Consider the following 22,038-nt stretch of genomic DNA (forward strand, 5'->3'; position numbering starts at 1 on the left):
CCTCCAAAACACAAAGTTGGATTTCTCAAATCTTCCCCACTATTTTTTTTTTTTTTTTGGTAAAAGTAAGAATTCTATTAACTTTAACCAAGGCGCAACTATACAAAGGAGGGGAAACCCGACACTACAAAAATAGGTCTTGCACTCATGATGACATTGACGAATGTCATAACGAGTGCAAGAGTGTCGTGGTTCCAAAACAGGGTAAGGTCCCCAACATGTACAAAGAAGCCCGGCCAAGCAAGCAGGGCCAAAAGAAAATAAGAACTACACGAGTGGGACGACCCTCTCTAGGCACAAAAGATTGTCGGATCAATACCCCATGTGGCTTGCATCCTTCTATTAGGAGGAGTGTCTTCCACATGTTTGAAGGTCAGAGCTTTGTCCTTGACCAGCTTCTGCAAGCGTGTCTTGATGGCTGGAATGAAGATAGGTCGGTTACGAAATAAGGCGTGATTTCTCTCTCTCCATATAATATGGCATAGAGCAGCAAACGAGAAACGGGCCATGGCTTGGTGGAATGTGTGGCCGCCGAGGTGCTGCATGGCCCAGCATACGTTATCACCCCAACTTCTGTTTAACCAGGCTAAGTTACATTTGGCTGCCCAAAAAGAAGCCAAAGTACCCGTATGTCGGCAAGCAAAGTATAGATGATCCACACTGTCCGGTCTGCATTGGCAATAGGCACAAGTAGCATTTGTTATGCGTTTGTAGTTCAATAAGATCACCTGGGTGGGCAAACGATTGAGGGTGATCAGCCAAAGATGGAACGAATGGCGAGGAGCAAGAGTCTTGTTCCAAATGAGTGAGTGCGATGGCATAATCTGCGCCTTTGGTCGAATGGAATTCCAGGCAGAGGCAACAGAAAAGTCACCCGAGGTATGGCCAAGCCACATAAATCGATCAACACGGCTGTGGTGAATAATCGGGAGTTGTTCGAGCCAGGAGTCCAAAAGTCGTGTTATCTGCAGCGGATGGTTAGAAGAGCTGAAGTAGTCCGCCACCTTAGCATTCCGTGGAATGCCCGATCTGTATATGTCTATATCGGACATGAATCTATTAAGAGGTCCTCGAGGATGCCAGGGATCAAACCTGAAGGATACATCTCGGCCATTGCCAATCCGCCATCTAAACAAGTGCTGGAAATCCGAGCGGAGGGCCAATATCTTGTTCCAAGACCAAGAAACGAACGTTGGCTTAGTTGCTATCCAAAAGTTTTTATTTTTCAAGAACGTTGAGTGGATCCAACGGCACCACAGGGATTCCTTGTCGGTGAATAGAATCCAAATGTGTTTGAGCATAGCCGCCCTATTACAATCATGTAGTCTGCGAATACCCAGTCCTCCCTCCTCCTTAGGTAGGCATACGTCATCCCAAGAGACTTTCGCTCCGCCCGGACCCAATCCCGGGCCTTTCCAAAGAAATTGTCTAAGTATATGTTCAATGCATGATATTACCGACTTGGGGAGTAGGAATACGCTCGCTCAATATACATGAATGGCATGGAGGACTGATCTGATAAGTCGCAACCGACCAGCGAAGGATAGAAATCGCTGGGTCCACGACTTCGCTCTAGCTGTTATCATATTGACCAGGGAATTGCAGTGTTCCTTCCCCAATCTTGACGGGATTACAGGTACTCCAAGGTACCGGAAGGGCAGTGTGCCCTCCCGGAAACCGAGAACTTGGCCAACCCGGGTACGGAGTACCTCGGCCCCCCCAGAGCAATAGATTTCGCTCTTATTCATATTAGGTTGTAACCCCGCCCAATCCGAAAATTTATCCAAGCCTTCCTTAAGTAAGCATATAGACCGCATATTTGTCTTCGCAAAAAGGAGCACATCATCAGCAAAAAACAGGTGAGAGAGCCTTGAAGCTTTACATCTCCAAAAAAAATTGAACCCTGGCTGCATGGTCTGGCGATTCAATATTCCTGTGAATATTTCCATAACCAAGGTAAATAGGTAGGGAGACATGGGATCCCCTTGCCGAATCCCTCGTCCGCTAGGAAAGAAGCCGTGTAACTCCCCATTAATTGAGACAGAGAACTTCGGAGTACTTGCGCTTAATTTGATGTGAGAGGAACCGAAATCTCAAAAAGCCCCCACATTCATTTATTTCCTGAATGAACTCCCATAACTTGCCAGAGCAAATGTGTCCCTAATTTATCACGAGAACACTTAAGTGCGGTCAGTGGGAAAATTGTCCAAAAAATCTTAAACCTATTGTACTTTTGTCAATTTAGTCTTAATTTTTTTAATTTTGTTAATTGAGTCTTAAACCTTTCATATCATGTAAACTTTAGCCAAAAATCACTTATGTGCTGGCTACCGTTGCCCGCCTTGAGTGAGGGCACCCAGATCTAGGCGACGATGGCACTCGCCAGGGCCTATACTATCCAAGAAACCCATCTTCGTCTGCAGGTACTTCCCAATGACTGAATCGATTGCCTTTTGTATTTTTTCGACAGCGTATGAGTTTGGCCTCTTGTATAGAAAGACTTGCGATCGTGAACACGGCATTGCTTAAATATTTTCTCAGGCAATGGCTTCTTGAACTTAGACCTAATGTTGGCCAACATAAGGAGCTTCGTCAACTGGTGAAACTTCATCTTCAATGCTTTGCTTCGTGCATGCCACACCCTCACTAGGCCCGGACGAACGTCGCCGTTGCCCAAATCTGGGTTCGCTTGCTCAGGGTGGGCAATGGTTGCTGGTAATATGCAAGCACCGCCGTCACCCAAATCTGGGCTCCCTCACCTCGGTCTCACGAGGGTCGGTAGCCCTTGCTTGGGCTGGCGAGACCTCGTCATGGTATGTGCGTGCACCTGGAAAAGGCTGGCCACCCTTGCCTATGGCCAGAGACCTCGACAAGGCCCTTCGGTGGGGGGCGGCGGCCGCGGCATCGCCCCACCAGCGAGCTTGCCATTGTTTCTTCTTCTTTTTTCAGTTTTGTTTTTAACATTTATTTTTTATTTTTAGTTTATTTAATCTAATTTTAAATCAAAGAATAGAAAAGAAGAGAAAATAAAAAAGAAAAGAAAACATAAAAGATCAATAAAAATTTGAAAATATAAAAAGCTGTCAATGTCAGCAATTTCAGACCAAAATTGGATGGATTGACTCAATTGGTAAAATATGAAAAGGTTTAGGAGTCAATTGTCAAAATTAAAAGATGTAGGAATGAATTGACAAAAATGCAATAAATTTAGCACGTTTGGACAAATTTCCCTTGTGCATGTACATGTGATGTGATTCTTTGTTGCCACAAGAAGGGAAAATATTAGGTATTCCCGATCTATGTTAACTCACTCTACATGAATTGTTAGATCATGTGAGATCCACATCAGAATCCTCCACCGTGCCAATTAATACTCCTCGAAATCTCTTAGATTATATTCTTTTTTTTTTTTTGTCAAAAATCAGATTATATTCAAAATCGATGGAAAAAGCCAAAATGGCTAGTGAAGGGTCACCAAAGTTGCCTATTCGAGAGCTACGATTCCGGGAAGTATTATGATTCTTGTATGGGATCAATGACGTACCTACTTAGGCTCTTAAAGAATAGGACGCCTCTGGAGAACGGGCCTAATCTTGGATTCATCATATCACACCGACAAGACCTTCACTACCATTCTTCATCAAGACGGCGAAGTTAACGGCTTGGAGGTCGAAACCAAGGACGGAGAATGGATCACTGTCGAGCTTTCGCCTTCGAAATTCGTCTTCATGGCTGGAGATGCATTAATGGTGAGCGCAAATCTAATTTCCATTATTCAAGTAAGGAACGAGAAATGATTAGTGCGAAATTAAACATATCCCAACAAAACTATAGTGGTTACTGGATCCACAAGTATAAATCACCAGCTCCAAGGATTGAATTTCTATATTTGAAATATGTGATATTGCTTGTCTTACATCTTGGTTTAAAGTAGGATAGTGACACATGTGATTGTTGGGAAATTATATTTGATTTTGAAGAAAACAAAACTCATATACTTTGTTGAAAAGATTTTGATTTATACTTTGAGGATTTACTATAAATACATTCCTATGCCTTTTATACATAATGAGCTTAACACTTTTATTCTGATAGAAGCAGGATTTGTGGCAGAGGCGGTCTCATACGAGATTCTATAGGAGATATATTTTGCTCTTCATATTAATCCTCGTTGTTTATTCAATCTTATTCTTATTTGTTTAGCAGGTTAAATTTCCCTCGCTAATTATCTGGTTAGGATTCCATTTCTAAGTTAAATTGGTTGATTGACAATCAAAAAGATATTCTCGTAACTTATGAGAATTCTTATTTGGCAATCTTCCGTAGATAATTTCCTTATTAATGGCTTGATTTAAGGATTTTATGATTTGATTGTATGGACGAACAAATCCTCTCAAACTTCTAGTCCTTCTCACCTCAACAGCTCGTGATCTTTATTCGACAATCAACCAACAACTAGTTTTGGAGATTGATTCTTGGAGTGGTGTTGTCCAGGGAGAAGCTTGGAAGATGAAGAGTATATAAAGAGCACCAAGTTCGAAGAATGGAGTGAGAGAGATCGAGGGTTCATCATCCTTACTAGGAAGAGCTTTACTTATTCAATTGTCTGCTTGAACGTTTAATTGTGAATCTTGTGAGAGGTGTATACGGAGTTAAGTGTATAGAGTGAGACAACCTTAGTAGAGGCGGCACTCGCTTCTGCAGAAGAGCTTATGGCAATCACATATTTCTGTAATCTCTCATTTAACTAGTTAGTGAAATCCAACCAATAGGCTATTAGTGTGGACATAGGCTTACCAAAAGCCGAACCACTATAATCTCTTATGCACTGTCTTCTAGTCTCTACTTGCCTCTATTTACTGTCTTGTAGAAGCACCGCATGGTCTTGTTAACTACATCCGCTTCTATCAAACTTGATCATTTTATTTCAACATTATTTTGAAACACCTATTCACACCCTCTAGGTAATAGATAGTTATAGCCAAACAACTAAGTCAAATTCAGATTAAAGGAATGAATGGAAAATAGTCCTGAAGGACTTCAAGCCCACTAAATGCTCATATTTCAATCTATGTAAATGAGTAATATATTATTCCAATGCAGAAGTATATTATGTTCTGAAGGTAATCTCATTCTGCCAATTTCCAGGACTCGATTGAAATGTCCAGTGCATGGAATTACAAATCTTGAACTAAGTTTAACATTACCAGAATAAATCTGGGATCGGTGCCGGGCCAAACATAACATGTCGAGTTCACGATTCCAGTCAACTTCAAGACTTCGACTCAGTTACATTTATATAGGCAGGAAATTTCAAGTTCTGACAATCGAATTGCCATTTGAACTGGCATGGAGCAATAATAGGATACAATCTCCAAACCACAAGGTGACAATTAATGGCAAGGAATACAGACGCTCGCCCTGTTTTCGTTCAACCAGGGAACGCTACAAGTTCCCGAAGGGCTCGTTGATGACGATCACCCATTAAAGTACAAGCCGTTCGATCATCTTGGTCTACTACTACTCCAATTCTACCGCGTCGACGAAGAGTATAAATCCGAGTGTCCAGTCAAAGCCTACTGTGGCGTTTAGGGTCTTGATTGATTAGGAAGCGTTGATAATTCCCAATTACGTACTCTAGTCTTGGTGTAACTCGTGTGTCGTGGCTGATGTCTTTCTTTTTTATGATAATGAAAGGGGCGAAACCTAAAAGTTACACCAGAACTCGCCTAACGGAACTAGATCCAACCTAATCTCCTAACAATAAAGGAATCAAACCTCTCGCAATTTTGGTGACACGCTCATTTTTCAGATTCAGAAGCTTTTATTGTACTTCCAGCATATCAAATTTTTGCATAACTTTATAAAAGCAAACTCATATGCTGATTGAGTAGCAAATTGGGTCATTCAGCCGTCAAGGAATGATTACTTTTGGTTTTTCTTCTCATGTGACGTGGAACTCCACCTCGGTGAATAAATCTTAAACCCTATGAAACTCTCTTGCAATGACTGGATTTGGGTTGTTACATTTATCTCGTAATCGTGCAAACCTTTAAAGTCACAATTTGGTGAGGATAACATGCATGAAAATTATGTTACTAAACTAACCCTTATATTAAATCCAATAATGTTTTTTGAGATTTTTTTTTTCACAAACGCTGGATTTTCAACGACAAAAACTCAAAATTTACTAAATCTAATTAACATGTAATGGAGGAAGCATCTCAAGTGATATGACCTTTGCGTAGTCCCTTGAGGCAATATAGGAATAAGATCATTTTTTAAGTTGCTAAGAAAATTAACGAAGAGTTCATAAATGACGATCTAATTTAATAAAAAAAAAAAGAAGGGTATAAATGTGAAATGCTAACCAATCAGTTGAGCTTTAAAAAAAAATATGAGACCACTAAAATAAGATTTGGATCGTCTTAGATATTATTCCTGTAAATTGGGGCCATTGAATTAGCAAAGTATATTGAGAACCCCCAAGGATTTTTTTCTTTGTACACAGGTTATTATACACATGGCAATTACTCTTTGGGTTTAGTCTCTATCCTAGAATCAGATTTTCTCGTAACACGAAGTTGGATTTCTCAAATCTTCCCCACTATTAGTTATTAAACTTGTGCTTAATTTGATGTTAGAGGAACCGAAATCTCGAAGTGCCCCTACATTCATTTATTTCCTCAACGAACTCCGATAATTCGCTAGAGAAAATGCGTCCCTAATTTATCACGAGAACACTTAAAGTGCGGTCACTGGGAAAATTGTCTAAAAAAATCTTAAACCTATTGTACTTTTGCCAATTCAATCATAAATATTTTACTTTCGTTAATTGAGTCCTAAATCTTTTCATATTTTGCCAATTTTGACAGGAAATTGCTGAGTGCCAATGACTATCGCCCGCCCTGGTCGAGGGCACCCAGATCTAGGGGATTACGGTGCTCGTCGGGGCCTATACTATCCAAGAAATCCATCCTCGTCTGCACATACTACCCAACCACAAAATCGACTGCCTTTTGTATGATTCCGAGAGCGTATGAGATCGGCCTCTTGCATAGAAAGACTTGTGGTCGTGACCATGGTGCTGCTTAAATAGTTCTCTGGCAATGCCTTCTTGAACTTAGACCTAATGTTGGCCAACATAAAGAGCTTTGTCAACTGGTGAGGCTTCATCATCAATGCCTTGCTTTGTGCGCTCCACACTCTCGCTAGGCCTGGGCAAACGCCGTTGTCACCCAAATTTGGCTGCCCTCGCTCAGGGTCGGCGATGGTCACCAGCATCATGCGAACGCTGCCGTCACCCAAATTTGGGCGCCCTTCCCATGGCCTTCACCTGCACTTGGCAAGGGCTAGCCACCCTCACCTAGGGACAATGACCTCGACAAGCCCCTCTAGTGAGGGGCAGCGGCGACAGCGTCCCACCGGCGATTTAGTCTTTCTTTCTTCTTCTTTTTCAGTTTTTCTTTTTGTCCTTTTTTTAAAATTTAGTTTTTCTTTTTAGTTTCTTTAATCTAATTTAAATTCAAACAAAATAAAAGAATAGAAAATTAAAAAAAAAGAAAACACAAAATATTAATAAAATTTGAAAATATAAAAAAATGTCCATGTCGGCGATTTCGGACCAAAATTGGCCTAATGAACGCATTAGTAAAATATGAAAAGGTTTAGGAGTCACCGACAAAATTAAAATGTTTAGGAATGAATTGACAAAAGTTCAATAAATTTAACACTTTTTGGATAATTTTCCCTTGTGCATGTACATCTAACGTGATTCTTTGATGCTGCAAGAAGAGAAAACTACTAGGCACTCCTGATCTATGTTAACTCACTCTACGTGAATTGTTAGATCTTGCGAGACTCACATGATTTAACGGCCCATGCAGATTGGGCTAATGTAAGTTGGAAGTACCCAAAAATAACTTGGAAGAGGACCATCTTGGTCGCAAATCTTAGCTGACATAAAATGGGTAAGTCACGCTAATTTAGGTTGGTAATCTCTAAAAGAATTTGTAAATGAAAATGGTTGCTAACCAAGGCATACGAAAATAGACCAATCAATGTTACAACGAAATGAATTTTTTAACGCCTTTCAGAGGCAACTACAATAAAATCAACTTGTCAGCGACATAATCGCTCATCGGAAGTTGGAATGCCATGTGAAAGTGATTAGGGACGCGGATAGTCTTCCTTATATTATAAAGAAGTGAATTGTTTAACTCCTTTCAGAGGCAACAGCAATAGAATCAAATTGCCAGAGATCAAATGGGTCATCACACGTGGTAATGTCATGTGCACGTGATGAGTAGTTGGAAAACAGTGTCCTTTTAGTACCACTGTCTCATTGTCTTTAGGGAAAAAGCCACCAAAAACCCTAAACTATGCCCGTTGTGACACATTTACCCCAAAATTTTATTTGTGACATAAAAAACCCTAAACTTGTATGCATGTGACATATTTACCCCAAACTTATGCTCGTGTGATATATTTACCCCAAACTTTTTGTTGGGACACTAAAAACTCCAAACTTATATTCGTTTGACACATTTACCTTAAAATTTTGAGGTAAATGTGTCACACGAATATAAATTTGGGATTTTTGATGTCACAAAAAAATATTTTGGGGTAAATATGTCACACGGGTATAAGTTTAGGGTTTTCAATATCACAAGAAAAAGTTTAGGGTAAATATGTCACATGAGTAAAAGTTTGGGATTTTTGGTGTCACAAAAAAAAGTTTAGGGTAAATGTGTCACGCTTAGCATAGTTCAGGGTTTTTGGTGGTTTTTTCCCTTGTCTTTATAAGCCGGTTTATATGATAAAGAAGTTGATACAGTGACCTGTTCAGATCTTCCTATTAACTTTCTAAATTGTATCTCCAAGGTTATTTTATGTCTTCCTTACCTCCCTCATGGATGTCATCTCTTCTTTAATTTAGTCCTAGGAAGAAAAGCACGTTTGATAAAACCTACAAATGAACGCATGTGAATTCTCCACCGTGCCTATTAATACTCCTCAAAATCTCTCAGATTATATTCAAACCAAAAGAGAAGGCCAAGACTCAAAATGGGTAGTGAAGGGTCACCAAAGCTACCTATTCTCAATATCTCTAGTGAAAATCTGAAACCAGGGACAACTTCTTGGGTCTCTACTCGCAAGAAAGTGATCCAAGCCCTTGAAGAATTTGGCATCTTCGTTGTGAACTGCGATGAAATAATCCCATCACAGCTCCATGATGACACTTTTGGCGTTTTGCAAGAACTCTTCGCTCTTCCCACGGAGACTAAAATGAAGAACCAGTATGAGATACCCTTGAACGGCTACGTAGGCCAGATCTCCAAACTTCCTCTCCACGAGAGCTTGGGCATTGACGACGCTACATCTTTGCAGGCCACTGAGAAATTCACGAACCTTATGTGGCCTAATGGCAATGATCTCTTTTGGTACTCCCTTCTTAAAACTAGCCGCTTGTTTCCGATTAATGTATTTTGAGATTTTTGTTCAAGTCTGTGACCATTTTGCTCTTCATTTGGTTAGCAATGTCATTGATTCGTATGCGAAACTTGTGGCGGAGTTGGACCGGATTATTACGAGAATGATATTCGAGAGCTACAATTCGGAGAAATATTACGATCCTTACATCGGATCAACGAAGTACCTCCTTCGGCTCTTAAAGAATAGGGCACCTCTAGAGAATGAGCGTAATCTTGGATTCATCCCTCACACAGACAAGAGCTTCACCACCATTCTTCATCAAGACGGCGAAGTTAACGGCTTGGAGGTCGAAACAAAGGACGGAGAATGGATCACTGTTGAGCTGTCGCCTTCGAAATTCGTCTTCATGGCTGGAGATGCATTAATGGTGAGTGCAAATATAATTCCCAATGTTGAATCTAAAGAATGAGAAATGATAAGAGCGAAATAAAGCATATCTCAAGAAAACGATATTGCTTACTGGATCCACAAGTATTATTCATCAGCTACATGGATTAAGTTTCTATAATTGAAAATGTATGTTGTTGCTTGTCTTACATATTGGTTTAAAGTTGGATAGTCACTCATGAATTAAATGCCAACTAATTTCCTCCAAAAACAGATAAGTCAAATTCAGATGAGAGGGAATGAGTGGAAAATGGTCCTGAAGTACTTCAAACCCACCAACTACTTAGATTTCAATCTATGTAAATTACTAATATGTTATTCCAATAGAGAAGATGTAGTTCTCAAGGTAATCTCAGGCTGTCAATTTCCAGGAATCAATCGAAATGTCGAGTGCATTGAATTACAAATCTTGAGTTAAGCTTGACATAACCAGAAATAAAACAAGGATCAATGCCGGGCCAGACATAAAATGATCGAGTTTTCGATTCCAGTCAAACTCAGTTGCATCTATAGCTGCCGGAAATTTCAAGTCCTCACAGTTGAACTGGCATTTGAACAGGCATGGAGCAATGACAGGATACAATCTCCAACCCACAAGGTGACCATTAATGGCAAGGAAGACAGATACTCCCTCGCGCTGTTTTCATTCAACAATGGAACGCTACAAGTTCCCGAAGAGCTAGTTGATGACGATCACCCGTTAAAGTACAAGCCGTTCGATCATCTTGGTCTACTCCGATTCTATCGTACCGACCACGGTTTTAAATCCAAGTGTCCAATCAAAGCCTATTGTGGCGTTTAGGGTCATGATTATTGATTGATCAATAAGTGTTGCCAAATTCCCAGTTACGTACGCTAGTCTTGGTGTAACTTATGTGTTGTGGGGGATGTCTTTCTAGTAGTAAAGGAATGACTACTTTTGGTTCTGGTTCTTATGTGACGTGGAACTCCACCTTTGTTGAATAAATCATAAACCCATGAAACTCTATCGCAATGACTAGATTTGGGTTGTTACTATTAGGATTTTGCGTACAATCACAACGAAGGAGAAAAGAAGCGAGAAAAAAATTAAGACACAAAAGTTTATCTTTATTTACCCTTAAATGAGGGTACATTTAGCAGAGAATTTCACTATAATTAGTACATCATACCTTTCTATTACATCACTCAATTACAAGGAAAATAAATAATATATAATAGTAGTTAATCATAGGCTCAAGTTCAAACTACTAATAAAATATGGATTCAAACTATAAAAGCCCTTTAGCGGCTCGGGGGATGCCCTCATCCTTAATGCTATGGCTCCCTCAGGACCCCCGTGCTTTCTTGTTAATGGGAAGTATGAACGACACCCCAATATTCTCCCATTAGGTGAATACTTCACATGCTTCTTTAAATGCAACACAGTTTTACACTATTCAAACTTTTCTGCACTCACAGTCTTGGTAAAAAAATCCGCACTATTCACTTGTGTGTCAACTTTCTCTAGCATTGTAACTTTTTCTTCCACTCTATCTCGAATGAGTCTACATTGATGATTGACTTGCTCTGACGAAGGTTTCCCAACTTCATCCAGAGATCCTTCGTCGTCTTCTCAAATGTCACGTTCACCGGGACGTTATCAGCAAGACATAGCCAGATTAGGCTTTGTGCCTTTCGACTGCTGCTGATCCACTCCTTTAATTCATTGGATGTTGACTCCTTCTTCTCGTCCTCCTCGGAGTCACCTCAGGTTTATCATCTTCGATCATGTGCTACAAATCTCTATCCTCGAGCAAAACCTTCATCTTCAACTTTCATAATTCAAAACCCTTTCCTCCGAACTTCTCTACTTCAATCGTTGATTGACTAGCCAACATCATCCCAAGATTTAATTTTTTGAATTTCTTGTCACCATAACTTCAAAGCTCTGATACTCGATATTATGATTCGACACATAATCACAACGAAAATAAAGAGTAGTAAGAAAAAGAAATTGAGAGGCAAATGTTTATCCCATTGCACCCTTAAAGTAGAGTTACATCGAATAGAGGATTTCATTATAATTAACTCATCGTACATCTTTGTTACATCACTCAATTATAAGTGAAAGAGATAATATAGCAGTGGCTATTCATGAGATCAAACTCAAACTATCAATAAAATATGGGTTCAAACTATAAAAACCTTTTAGCAGCTCGGGAGCACAGCCTCAATGACCCCCGCTGGGGTGGCTACCTTGGGATCCATGTGCTTTTCTGTTGATGGAGTGTATGAATCACATCTCAACAATTGCCTTCATCTAGTATGCATGCGTTTACGTCCTTGAGGTCGCGCCCCACATCCATCGGGCACGTCAACATCCCTTCTCGGTCGTTAAGTTGTAACGTCTCGAGACACGTCACCGACCCATTTAAAATTTTATCTGTTAATTAAGCGCATGCGGAACGTGCTACTTCTCGGACAACATTTAAACGACAGTAGGGATAGCACATCATACAGTCAAATCAATCAACATCAGCAAAACAATACTTTTTTTATTTATCTCGTTAACCTTGGGAAATACGTATATGCAAGCCCTACCTCAAGGCCACTTCCTACAACCATAAAAAAATAGTATGTTTAGATTAGAGTTAACCCTACTCCGTGCTAACTCAAAAATGGATCCACGTCCACTTCCAGATTTTCACAGCTAAGGGCCTGAAAAATGGTTAACAATAACGGGTGAGATATAAAATCTCCGTGAGTCAACGCTTAAGTCCGAGTATGGCACCGATTCGCTTAGGGCGGCCTAAATATACAGGTCAATGTCAATAACAGATCAATAGCGTGCGACTCTCGCAACGCTATAGCTATCACTTGATTAGGCGCAACTTAACAATTAACCATCAATCACATATCAGCTTACCCGGCCTTAGCTTACATATTATACAGTACTCAACATGGAATTCAACCACACACAAATCAAGGCTCACAACCGGAACACCGATCACAACTTTCATGCTAAATATGCAATAAATAAATTGCACGTGATCAAACATGCGGTAAATAAATTGCACGTGATTACCTACACACAATTCAATCACCATCTTTGAAAGTTGCCAATCAATTTATTACATAAGCCAATTTATATGACTATTCCCAATATTGACAGCACAATTCAAGCATAGAACGATCACAGACAAGTATTAAAACTACACAATAATATTAGTAAAATAATAAATCAATAGTTTATCGTCCAAACCTCAACAGTTTATCGTTAAATCCTCGATAGCTTATTGTCCAAACCTCGATAGTTTATTGTCCAAATCTTGATAGCTTATTGCCCAAAACTCAATAGCTTATCGTCCAAAACCTCGATAGCTTATTGACCAAGGTTAACTAACCCAATCATGGTTAACAAAAAGTAATTATAATTAATATAAAGTAACTACAGTTAACGAAAAGTAACTATAGTTAACTAAAAGTAACTGCGGTTAACGAAAAGTAACTATAGTTAGTTAAAACTAACTACGGTTACTTTAACTAACCAGGGTTGACTAACCCAACCGCAATCAACTAACCCAACCGTAGTCGGTTAACTTAACCGAACCATCATTAACTAAACTAACCAATCATTAACATAAACTAATCTATTCTAAACGTAATTAACGACCTAATCATAAATTAGGGGTTAACTCACAAATAACGGCCGGCGACGACGAACGAACGGCAGCGATGACTCGAGCGCGACAACGGCTACCCTCGGCCTCTCGGCTCAGCATGGAGGTTGGTAGCTCAAGCTTGAGGGTGGCGCGTGGCTTGCCAACGACAACCCGCAGTGGCATGGCAACGAACGACGAACGGCGTAACTTGAATCGATGTCGAACGAATCGGGACTCCATCGACCAACCTCTGTCTAGCTCGGATCCACGAAATTCTATCAACTTTCTGGACAATCAGCTCTCACATCCAAATAGCCCTCGTTCTTATGGTCGCGTAGGAGAAAACGGAGCTCGTATTTCCCTCGGGACGGGCTCAAAAGATCGATTTCTTCTCAAGCGCACGCAAAAAATCGAAAAAGAAGCGAGCTCGGGATGGGGAAGATTTATCACGAAAATGGAGGGGAAGAGAAGAGAGAAAGAGAGTCACGGCCAAGCTTGGGGAAGAAGAAGAAAAGGTGGGGCCTACAAGTCAAATCTCCATCAATGAGTTTCGTTTTTATGAATAATATCCAAGGGCAATTTGGTAATTTCACAAATAAGAGTAGGTTAGTCATTTGGCACAAATGATTGAGGGTAATTTGGTAATTTAGCATCAAGGGTAAAATGGTAATTTTACAAAGAGATAGAATGGTCATTTCAAGGTAAAAGGGCAAAACAGTAAATTTACCTTTAAAGGTAAAATGGTAAATTCACTTCTAAAATAAGGCCAAGACTAGGCTCGGGTGCGAATGGTCTCGATACTTTAATTCGACGGTTAGACTATATGGGCTTGATTTTCTCGACCGATACTACTTGGATTATTCAAATCCTTTTTCGCACCAACTACAATTGCGTCCAATCATTGTCCCTTAAATCTCAAAAATCCTATATTATTCACCGGATCGAAATTCGAGACTAAAATCCATCAAATTTATTTTCTTGCAGACCTCAAAATTTTAGGATGTCACGGTTAAAACATAAAACCGTGAATGATATGGATTCTATGGAACCGTATGATTATGTGTCAAATTTCAGTGTTTCACCATATGCTTAAAGTATTAGTATTCGTTTTATTAGTAAGTATTATCCCCCTTCAAATTTTTAGGATTGTTAACTCTCGAGATTACTTTATACACTACGATGGATGATTCTCTTATGTAAGATATCATGAATATATTTTTGATTGGGGACTATATTGAATCTATACATGCAGCAACAAATTCTGCTGAAGAGCAAAACCCTTTAAAGTTGCGATTTTTGGCGAGGATAATTTCTTTCTCGGGAGTATCATCCATTAGTTACACACATGACGTGCAGGAGAATTATGTTTTCAAACTAATCCTTTTATTTAAATCCACTAATGTTTTTGAGATTTTTTTTATAAACACTGAATTTTAAAAGACAAATTTAAAACTTACTAAATCTAATTAACATGTAATGGAGGAAGTATCTCAAATGATAAGCATGTTCCTGGAGTTTAACTCAAGACCAAGCATGTTTCTCTTCCTCTTTTACAAAAATTTGAAATTTAAAAACAAAGACCAGAAAAGGAAAAAAAAATGAAAAAAGAAAGAAAAAATAAAAAATTAACAAAAAAATTTGAAAATATTAAAATATCAATAAATATTATCCACACAAGCGCCGACCGTGCCACATATGACGGTCGATGTCCACGTCAGTGATTTCTAACTAAAATTGATTGCATGGACTAAATTGATAAAAGTAAAAAGGTTTAGAAGTGAATTGGCAAAGGTGAATATGTTTAAGAATTTTTAACAATTTTCCGGTGGTCAATTCATGTACTTCTGACGTAATTCTTTGATACCACAAGAAGGGAAAACTACTAGATACTCTTGATCTATGTTAACTCACTCTACAAGAATTGTTAGATCATGTGAGACCCGTATGACTTAACGGTCCATATGAAGTGGGCTAATGTAAGTTGGAAGTATCCAAGAATAACTCGGAAGCAGACAATCTTGGTTGCAATCTTAGCTGACATAATTAGTAGCACATCAATTTTTTGTATTTTATCTTCTTCTTTTTTCACATTCAAATAAATGCGCACTTTATTGGCGCCGAAATGTCACGCAACATGGCCACGCACTAACATTGATGTGAAATTACTTTTGAAAAAGCGATTTCGGGTGAGAGACATCAAGTTAATTGAGACGAAATTAGAGGAGGCATTTTGAGATTTTGCCTTCATCTCAAAGAGACTTCGAAATCAAACTGTTGACGATATTCATCTAAAAATATATTGCTCTGACCCGAATATTAATGCACTCTATAGAAGAGTAGCGAGTCACCACTTAGCTAGGTTCTACTCGCTATGAGCACTATCACCTAGCAAAATAAATTAATAAATAAATGACCATCTGAAGGACATATAAAATGACCTTTATGCTCAGAGCACAAAGTAAACTAGGGACATTTAACTGGCAGGATTCTAACCGGTCAAGAGAAAAAGGGATTTTCTTTTGGGTTGGTAGATTTTCATAAAAGTTTGGTAAATATAACAATACAAAAAAACGACATTTTAGCGACGAATTTTGCCACAAAAAATTCGGCAAAATCCGTCTCTAGTTGATTTTTACGACGAATTTTGTCACGAAAAAAAATTCGTCGTTAATCCGGCATCGCAAAATTAGAGACGAAAATTTGAATTTTCGTCGCTGAATTTGCTGACGAAAAGAGATTTTGTAGCTAAGTTTGTCGCTAAATTTAGCGACGAAATCAGATTTTCGCCGCTAAAATTTTGCGATGAAAGAAAATTTCATCGCTAAATTTAGCGACGAAATAAAATTTTTGTCGCTAAATTTAGCGATGAAATGTGTTTTCGTCACTAAAATTTAGCAACGAATTCTAATTTCCGTAGCTAAATTTAGCGACGAAAAGTCAAATTTTTGTCGCTAAATTCTGCGACGCCGTGTTAGCCACGAATTTTTTTCATGGCAAAATTCATCGCAAAAATCAATTAGCGACGAATTTTGCCGAACTTTTCGTGGCTAAATTCGTTGCAAAAAAGTCGTTTTTTCGTATTAACAAATATTTTTCGTTTTTTCGTAGCTACACAGGCCCCGCCGGGCACCGCGAATCGGTACAGATCGTTGGTGATGAGGTCAACCTCCACAATCGTGTTACCCCCGTTGTCGACGATCCGACTCGCCCTCACCAACTTCACCCCGCACTCGTTCGCCGCCTTCGTCGGCGCCGCCGCGGCCCCGCGGTGAAGGAGCACTTCACCCGGAGGGCCTTCAAGGATCTGGCCATCGGGATCCCGAAGGCCGAAAGTCGTGAACTTTGGAGTGGCCTCGAGGAAATGAAGGGTCTCTCCAAGAGGGTATTCGCGGCGGTGGCGTGGGAAGCCGGAGCGACGAAAATCTGTTTTCGTCGCTAAACTAACATCTGTAATTTAGCGACGAATCACTTTATCGTCGCAAAATTTGCGACGAATTTTTTTTTTGTCGCTAATTTAGGGACGAAATTCCATTTTCGTGGCAAAATTTGCGACGAACATGGTTTTCGTCGCTAAACCAACATCTATAATTTAGCGACGAATTTTTTTTTGTCGCTAATTTAGCTACGAAATTCCATTTCCGTGGCAAAATTTGCGACGAACATGGTGCTCATCGCTAATTTAGCGACGAAAATTTGTTTCTGTTGCTAAATCAATATCTGTAATTTAGCGATGAATTTTTTTTTTGTCACTAATTTAGCTACGAAAATCATATCCATCGCTAAACTAGCGACGAAATTCCATTTTTGTGGCAAAATTAGCGACGAAAATCTGTTTTCATTGCTAAACCAACATCTGTAATTTAGCGACGAATCATTTTTTCGTTGCAAATTTTGCGAGGAATTTTTTTTTTTTTTGTCGCTAATTTAGCGACGAAAATCTGTTTTCGTCGCTAAACCAACATCTATAATTTAGCGACGAATTTTTTTTTGTCGCAAATTTAGCGATGAATCACATTTTCATCGCTACATTAACGACGAAATTCCATTTTCGTCGCAAAAGTGGCGACGAACATGGTTTTCGTCGATAATTTAGCAATGAAAATGTGATTCATCACTATACCAACATCTGTAATTTTACGACGAATCGCCTTTTCGTCACTAATTTAGCGACGAAATATACTTTTTGTCGCTAATTTAGTGATGAATAGTTTTTCATCGCTAATTTCGTCGCAAATTAGCGACAAAAAAGTTATTCGTCGCTAATTTCGTCGTAAATTAGCAATGAATTTTTTTTCGTCGTTATTTTCGTCCCCAATTAGCGATGAAAAACTATTCGTTGCTATTTTCGTCGCTAATTAGTGACAAATTTTTTAGTTGCTATTTTCATCACAAATAACGACGAATGTTTTTTTCGTTGCTAGTTTCGTAGCAAATTAGCGACGAATTATTTTCGTCGCTAATTTTCCGTGGCTAAATCCTTGTTTTTTTGTAGTGTAAAGAAAACGGTTAGTACAAATATTACTTGATTTCCAAGTAACTTTTAGTAATTTACCCAATTTTTTAAATTCTAACTCATTTTTATAGTCTGCAAATTAGCTAGGTGGCAACGTAATGGGAGAAAAATGGGGACGGTGCCCTAATTTAGGCTGGTAATCTCTGAAAGAGTTTCTAAGTGTAAAGGATTGCTAACCAAGGCATCTGAAAATCGATCAATCTATATACAAAGTTGGTAAATAAGAAAAAAAAAAATCAAAGTAGGTAAATAGCTCAAGTGAGAGTTGGTAACCCAAAACTAATGTGCAATTAATCTCGTATAAAAATTACTCTAATGTAGGTTGGTAAAAAGCCAACCTAGTGTACAATAAAATTATGAGTTGGTGAATCACTCTAATTGGTAATATCAGTTTAATAGGAAGGAGAATCAATCTAATTTAGGCTGGTGAGCCATCCTTTTTTATTCATTCAAGTAGGCGAATCATTCTAATTTAGGTTGGTAATTTCTTATCTTAGCCAATAAGTACGAATCGTTCATACATTGTAGAAATAAAATCTGGTAAGTCATTATAAAACTTGTAAGCATAATTTGTACTTTCATATAAGTATTGAAAAAATTACAAATAAGTTACCCGAAGAAAGTCACAGCCAAGTTTTTACCAATAGTATTTTTCATTTACAAACACTTATTGAAATTTACCAGCACGCAAAAAAGCTTGCGTGTTCAGGCATGGAACAATAGAATTCTATAATTGACTGTTATTAAAGTTGATTAAATGTGAGCCATACTTCAATTTCATGGCATTTCAAACATTCAGTAAAGTTATCTCATCACTTAGGCTCCATTCGTTTAGTGAAAAAACGAAACATTTTCCGAAATATTCTCTAGGAAGTCATTTTTCAGGAAATGACAATATTTTCTTGTGTTTAGCTGAAATCTAAAATAATCTGAAAAATATTTTTCATCTTTGGTATGGAAAATCAAATTTCATTTTCTCTGTGTACTTCTAAATATATTTTCTATTATTTTAATTTTATTAAGTATTTTATTTATTTTATTCTTTAAATTTGAATTTTTAATTTTTTTAAATTTTTTTCTTTTCCCTTCTTCTTCGGCCGGTCGCTTGCCTTGGCCAACCTGGAGCTCACCGGGATCAGCCGAGCCTCAAGATTGCCGAGGCAAGTCATGGCCTGTCATCGGGCCGCCAATCATTGTTGAGGTCTCAGGCCGGCGGAGGAAGAAGGAGAAAGGAGAAGAAAAGAAAATAGAAGAAGAAAAGAAAAATATTTATACAAAAATAATTTGAAAAAAAAGAACGTAAAGGAGATCACGAAAGGGGAAAATGGAAATCATTTTTGCCCCTTTCGAAGGCATTTTCTTCATTGATGAAAAATATTTTTCTTGACTCATTTATTTTTCGAAAGCTGAAAAATTCGAAAGATATTTTTCAAAAAGTTGTTTTCCACAAAAGAATGGAGCCTTATGTAACTATTTTTTTTCTTCTAGGTTGTGTCATCGTTATCTTCTTTGTAATGATAAATTAGGAACAAGTCTTTAAGACTCACGGGTCGAATAGAATCACGGGACCTCGGGTGATGGATACATCAATGTAGACTCATCAATAACTAATTGATCCAAGCATCCAATGTAAAGCCATGGTGGACCATCAAAATGGGCTCTATAAAAATAAAAAAAAAGGACCTTATCATTATGTATATGGACATTATAATTTTTTCTTCTTTGGTCTCGGAGAATGAAAGGGATGTAAACCTTGAATTTACAGGTGATATTAGAGGTGAACGATTTTAGCTTCCTTCTAGGTTTCGGATTCGGGAATCTATTGGTCGGCATCGATTCTTCATTTTCTAGAACCATACCCTAGAACCCGAAACTTACCATATTACAGATTTTAAAAGATTTATAACTAAGTTGGCACCAATATCAAATTCGAGAATGTGCTCATCAAACTACATAAGTGTATCTTGTTATAAACAGTTCTCAGTTTTTGGAGCCTAAGACTTATCCTTTTTGTCATGAAACCTGTTTTGGAATCTACCCTATTTTTTTGGTCTGATTCGAGAGTCTACCCGAGAACCTGTTTTTCTTTTGTTTCTTTTTCTAATTTCATTTTTTCCAGCAAAATAATATGAGTAACAATGAAAATATTCAAAGTAAAAATTGAATAATAAAACTCACTATCCGCCAAAACCAACAATCCCTAATATGAGCTATAGAAATTACCATCTGTAAAAAATAGAGGAGGTGAGGCAAGCCGGACTAGTTTATTTTTTCTAACAGTAACTAAAAACCGGTTCTAAAACCGGTCCATTTCCCGGGTGGGTCTTTATTTGGAACCGAGAATCGGACCAGTTCCAACCGGTTCCCGAACCTATTTTTTGAGTGGTCCAGTTCGGTTCCACACCCCTACAAATGACCACCTGAAGGACACATAAAGATGACATTTATGCGTAGAACAGAAAGCAAACAAGGGACATTTAACTGGTAGGATTCTAACCGGTCTAGAGAAAAAGGGATTTATTTTCGTGTTAGTAGATTTTCATAAAAGTTCGGTAAATAAAAAGAAAACTTTTAGTACAAATAAATATTCACGGATCACTTGATTTCCAAGTAACTTGTTAGTAACTTACCAAAATTTTTAAATTCTAACTCATTTATCGTTTGCAAATTAGCTAGGTGGTAACTTAATGGGAGAAAAATGGGGCTGGTACACTAATTTAGGTTGGTAATATCTAAATGAGTTTGTACCCGTAAAGGATTGCTAACGAAGGCATATGAAAATTGATCAATCTATAGACAAAGATGTTAAATTAGAAAACAAAAACCAAAGTAGGTGACTAGCTCAAGTGAGAGTTGATAACCCAAAACTAATGTGCAATTAATCTCATAGGAAAATTGCTCTAATTTAGGTTGGTACGAAGCCAACCTATTATACAATAAAATAAGGAGTTGGTGAATCACTCTAATTGGTAATCAGTATATTAGGAAGGAGAATCAATCTAATTTAGGTTGGTGAGCCATCCTTTTTTATTCGTACAAGTTGGTGAATCGTTGTAATTTAGGTTAGTAATTTCTTATATTAGTCAATAAGTACGAATCATTAATAAGTTGTAGAAATAAAATTTGGTAAGTCAATATAAAGATTTACAAATAAGTTACCTGAAAAAATCACAGCCAATTTTTTACCAGTAGCTTTTTCATGTACAAGCAGTTATTGAAAACTTACCAGCACGCAGAAAAGCTTGTGTGTTCAGGCACGGATCAATAGAATTCTGTAATTGACTGTTATTAAAGTCGATTAAATGTGAGCCATACTTAAATTCCGTGGCATTTTGCACATTCAGGAGAGTTATCCCATCAATTAGGCTCCATGCGTTTTGTGAAAAAACATAAGGTTTTCCGCAAATATTTTCCAAGAAGTCATTTCTCAAGAAAATGACAATTTTTTCTTGTGTTCTACTGAAATATAAAATAAATTGAAAAATATTTTTCATCTTTTGGTACGGAAAATTGAAATTGATTTTCCTCCGTGTGCTTTGAAATATATTTTATATTATTTTACTTTTAATATTTAATTTTATTAACTATTCTATTTATTATTTTCTCTTCTAAAATCAAAATTTTAATTTCTTTTTTCTTTTGCCTTCTTCGGCCGGTCACCCGTCTCGGCCAAACCCAAGCTCGTCGGGATCGGCCAAGCCTCGAGCTCGCGGGAGATTGTCAACACCAGTCATGGCCGGTCACCGGGCTGCCGGCCATCGCCGAGATCTGCAGCTGATCGAGGAAGGAGAAGCAAGAAGGAGAAAGGAAAAAAAAAATTGAAGAAGAAAAGAAAACATTAATAAAAAATAATTTGAAAGAAAGGAACTTAAAGGAGTCCATGCTGGAAAGAGGGGGGAAATGATTTCCATGTTCCCTACTTTTGAAAACATTTTTTTCATTGATGAAAAATATTTTCCTTGACTTATTTATTTTTTGTGCATTGAAATTCAAAAAATATTTTTCTTAAAATTGTTTTCC

General features: G+C 38.1%; 1 protein-coding gene and 1 pseudogene across 1 annotated transcript; both read left to right on the plus strand.

The window, feature by feature from the left end:
- Nucleotides 1-1,497: 1,497 nt before the first annotated feature.
- LOC115738019 lies at nt 1,498-5,660 on the plus strand (annotated as a pseudogene).
- Nucleotides 5,661-9,059: 3,399 nt separating this feature from the next.
- Nucleotides 9,060-10,684, plus strand: LOC115738053 (2-oxoglutarate-dependent dioxygenase AOP2-like). The gene is made up of 3 exons (XM_030670540.2): nt 9,060-9,443; nt 9,538-9,862; nt 10,442-10,684. The coding sequence occupies exons 1-3, from the start codon at nt 9,067-9,069 to the stop codon at nt 10,682-10,684; spliced, it is 945 nt and encodes a 314-aa protein (XP_030526400.1). The 5' UTR covers nt 9,060-9,066.
- Nucleotides 10,685-22,038: the final 11,354 nt, after the last annotated feature.

The sequence above is a fragment of the Rhodamnia argentea genome, chromosome 8, assembly GCF_020921035.1.
Source record: "Rhodamnia argentea isolate NSW1041297 chromosome 8, ASM2092103v1, whole genome shotgun sequence".
NCBI lineage: Eukaryota > Viridiplantae > Streptophyta > Magnoliopsida > Myrtales > Myrtaceae > Rhodamnia > Rhodamnia argentea.

Excerpts from the sequence above, each read along its gene's own strand:
- LOC115738053 (XM_030670540.2), top strand. The coding sequence starts at position 9,067 with ATGGGTAGTGAAGGGTCACCAAAGCTACCTATTCTCAATATCTCTAGT. Across the intron at positions 9,444-9,537 it reads AATGGCAATGATCTCTTTTG|CAATGTCATTGATTCGTATG; the intron begins GTACTCCCTTCT and ends TCATTTGGTTAG. Across the intron at positions 9,863-10,441 it reads TGGCTGGAGATGCATTAATG|GCATGGAGCAATGACAGGAT; the intron begins GTGAGTGCAAAT and ends GCATTTGAACAG.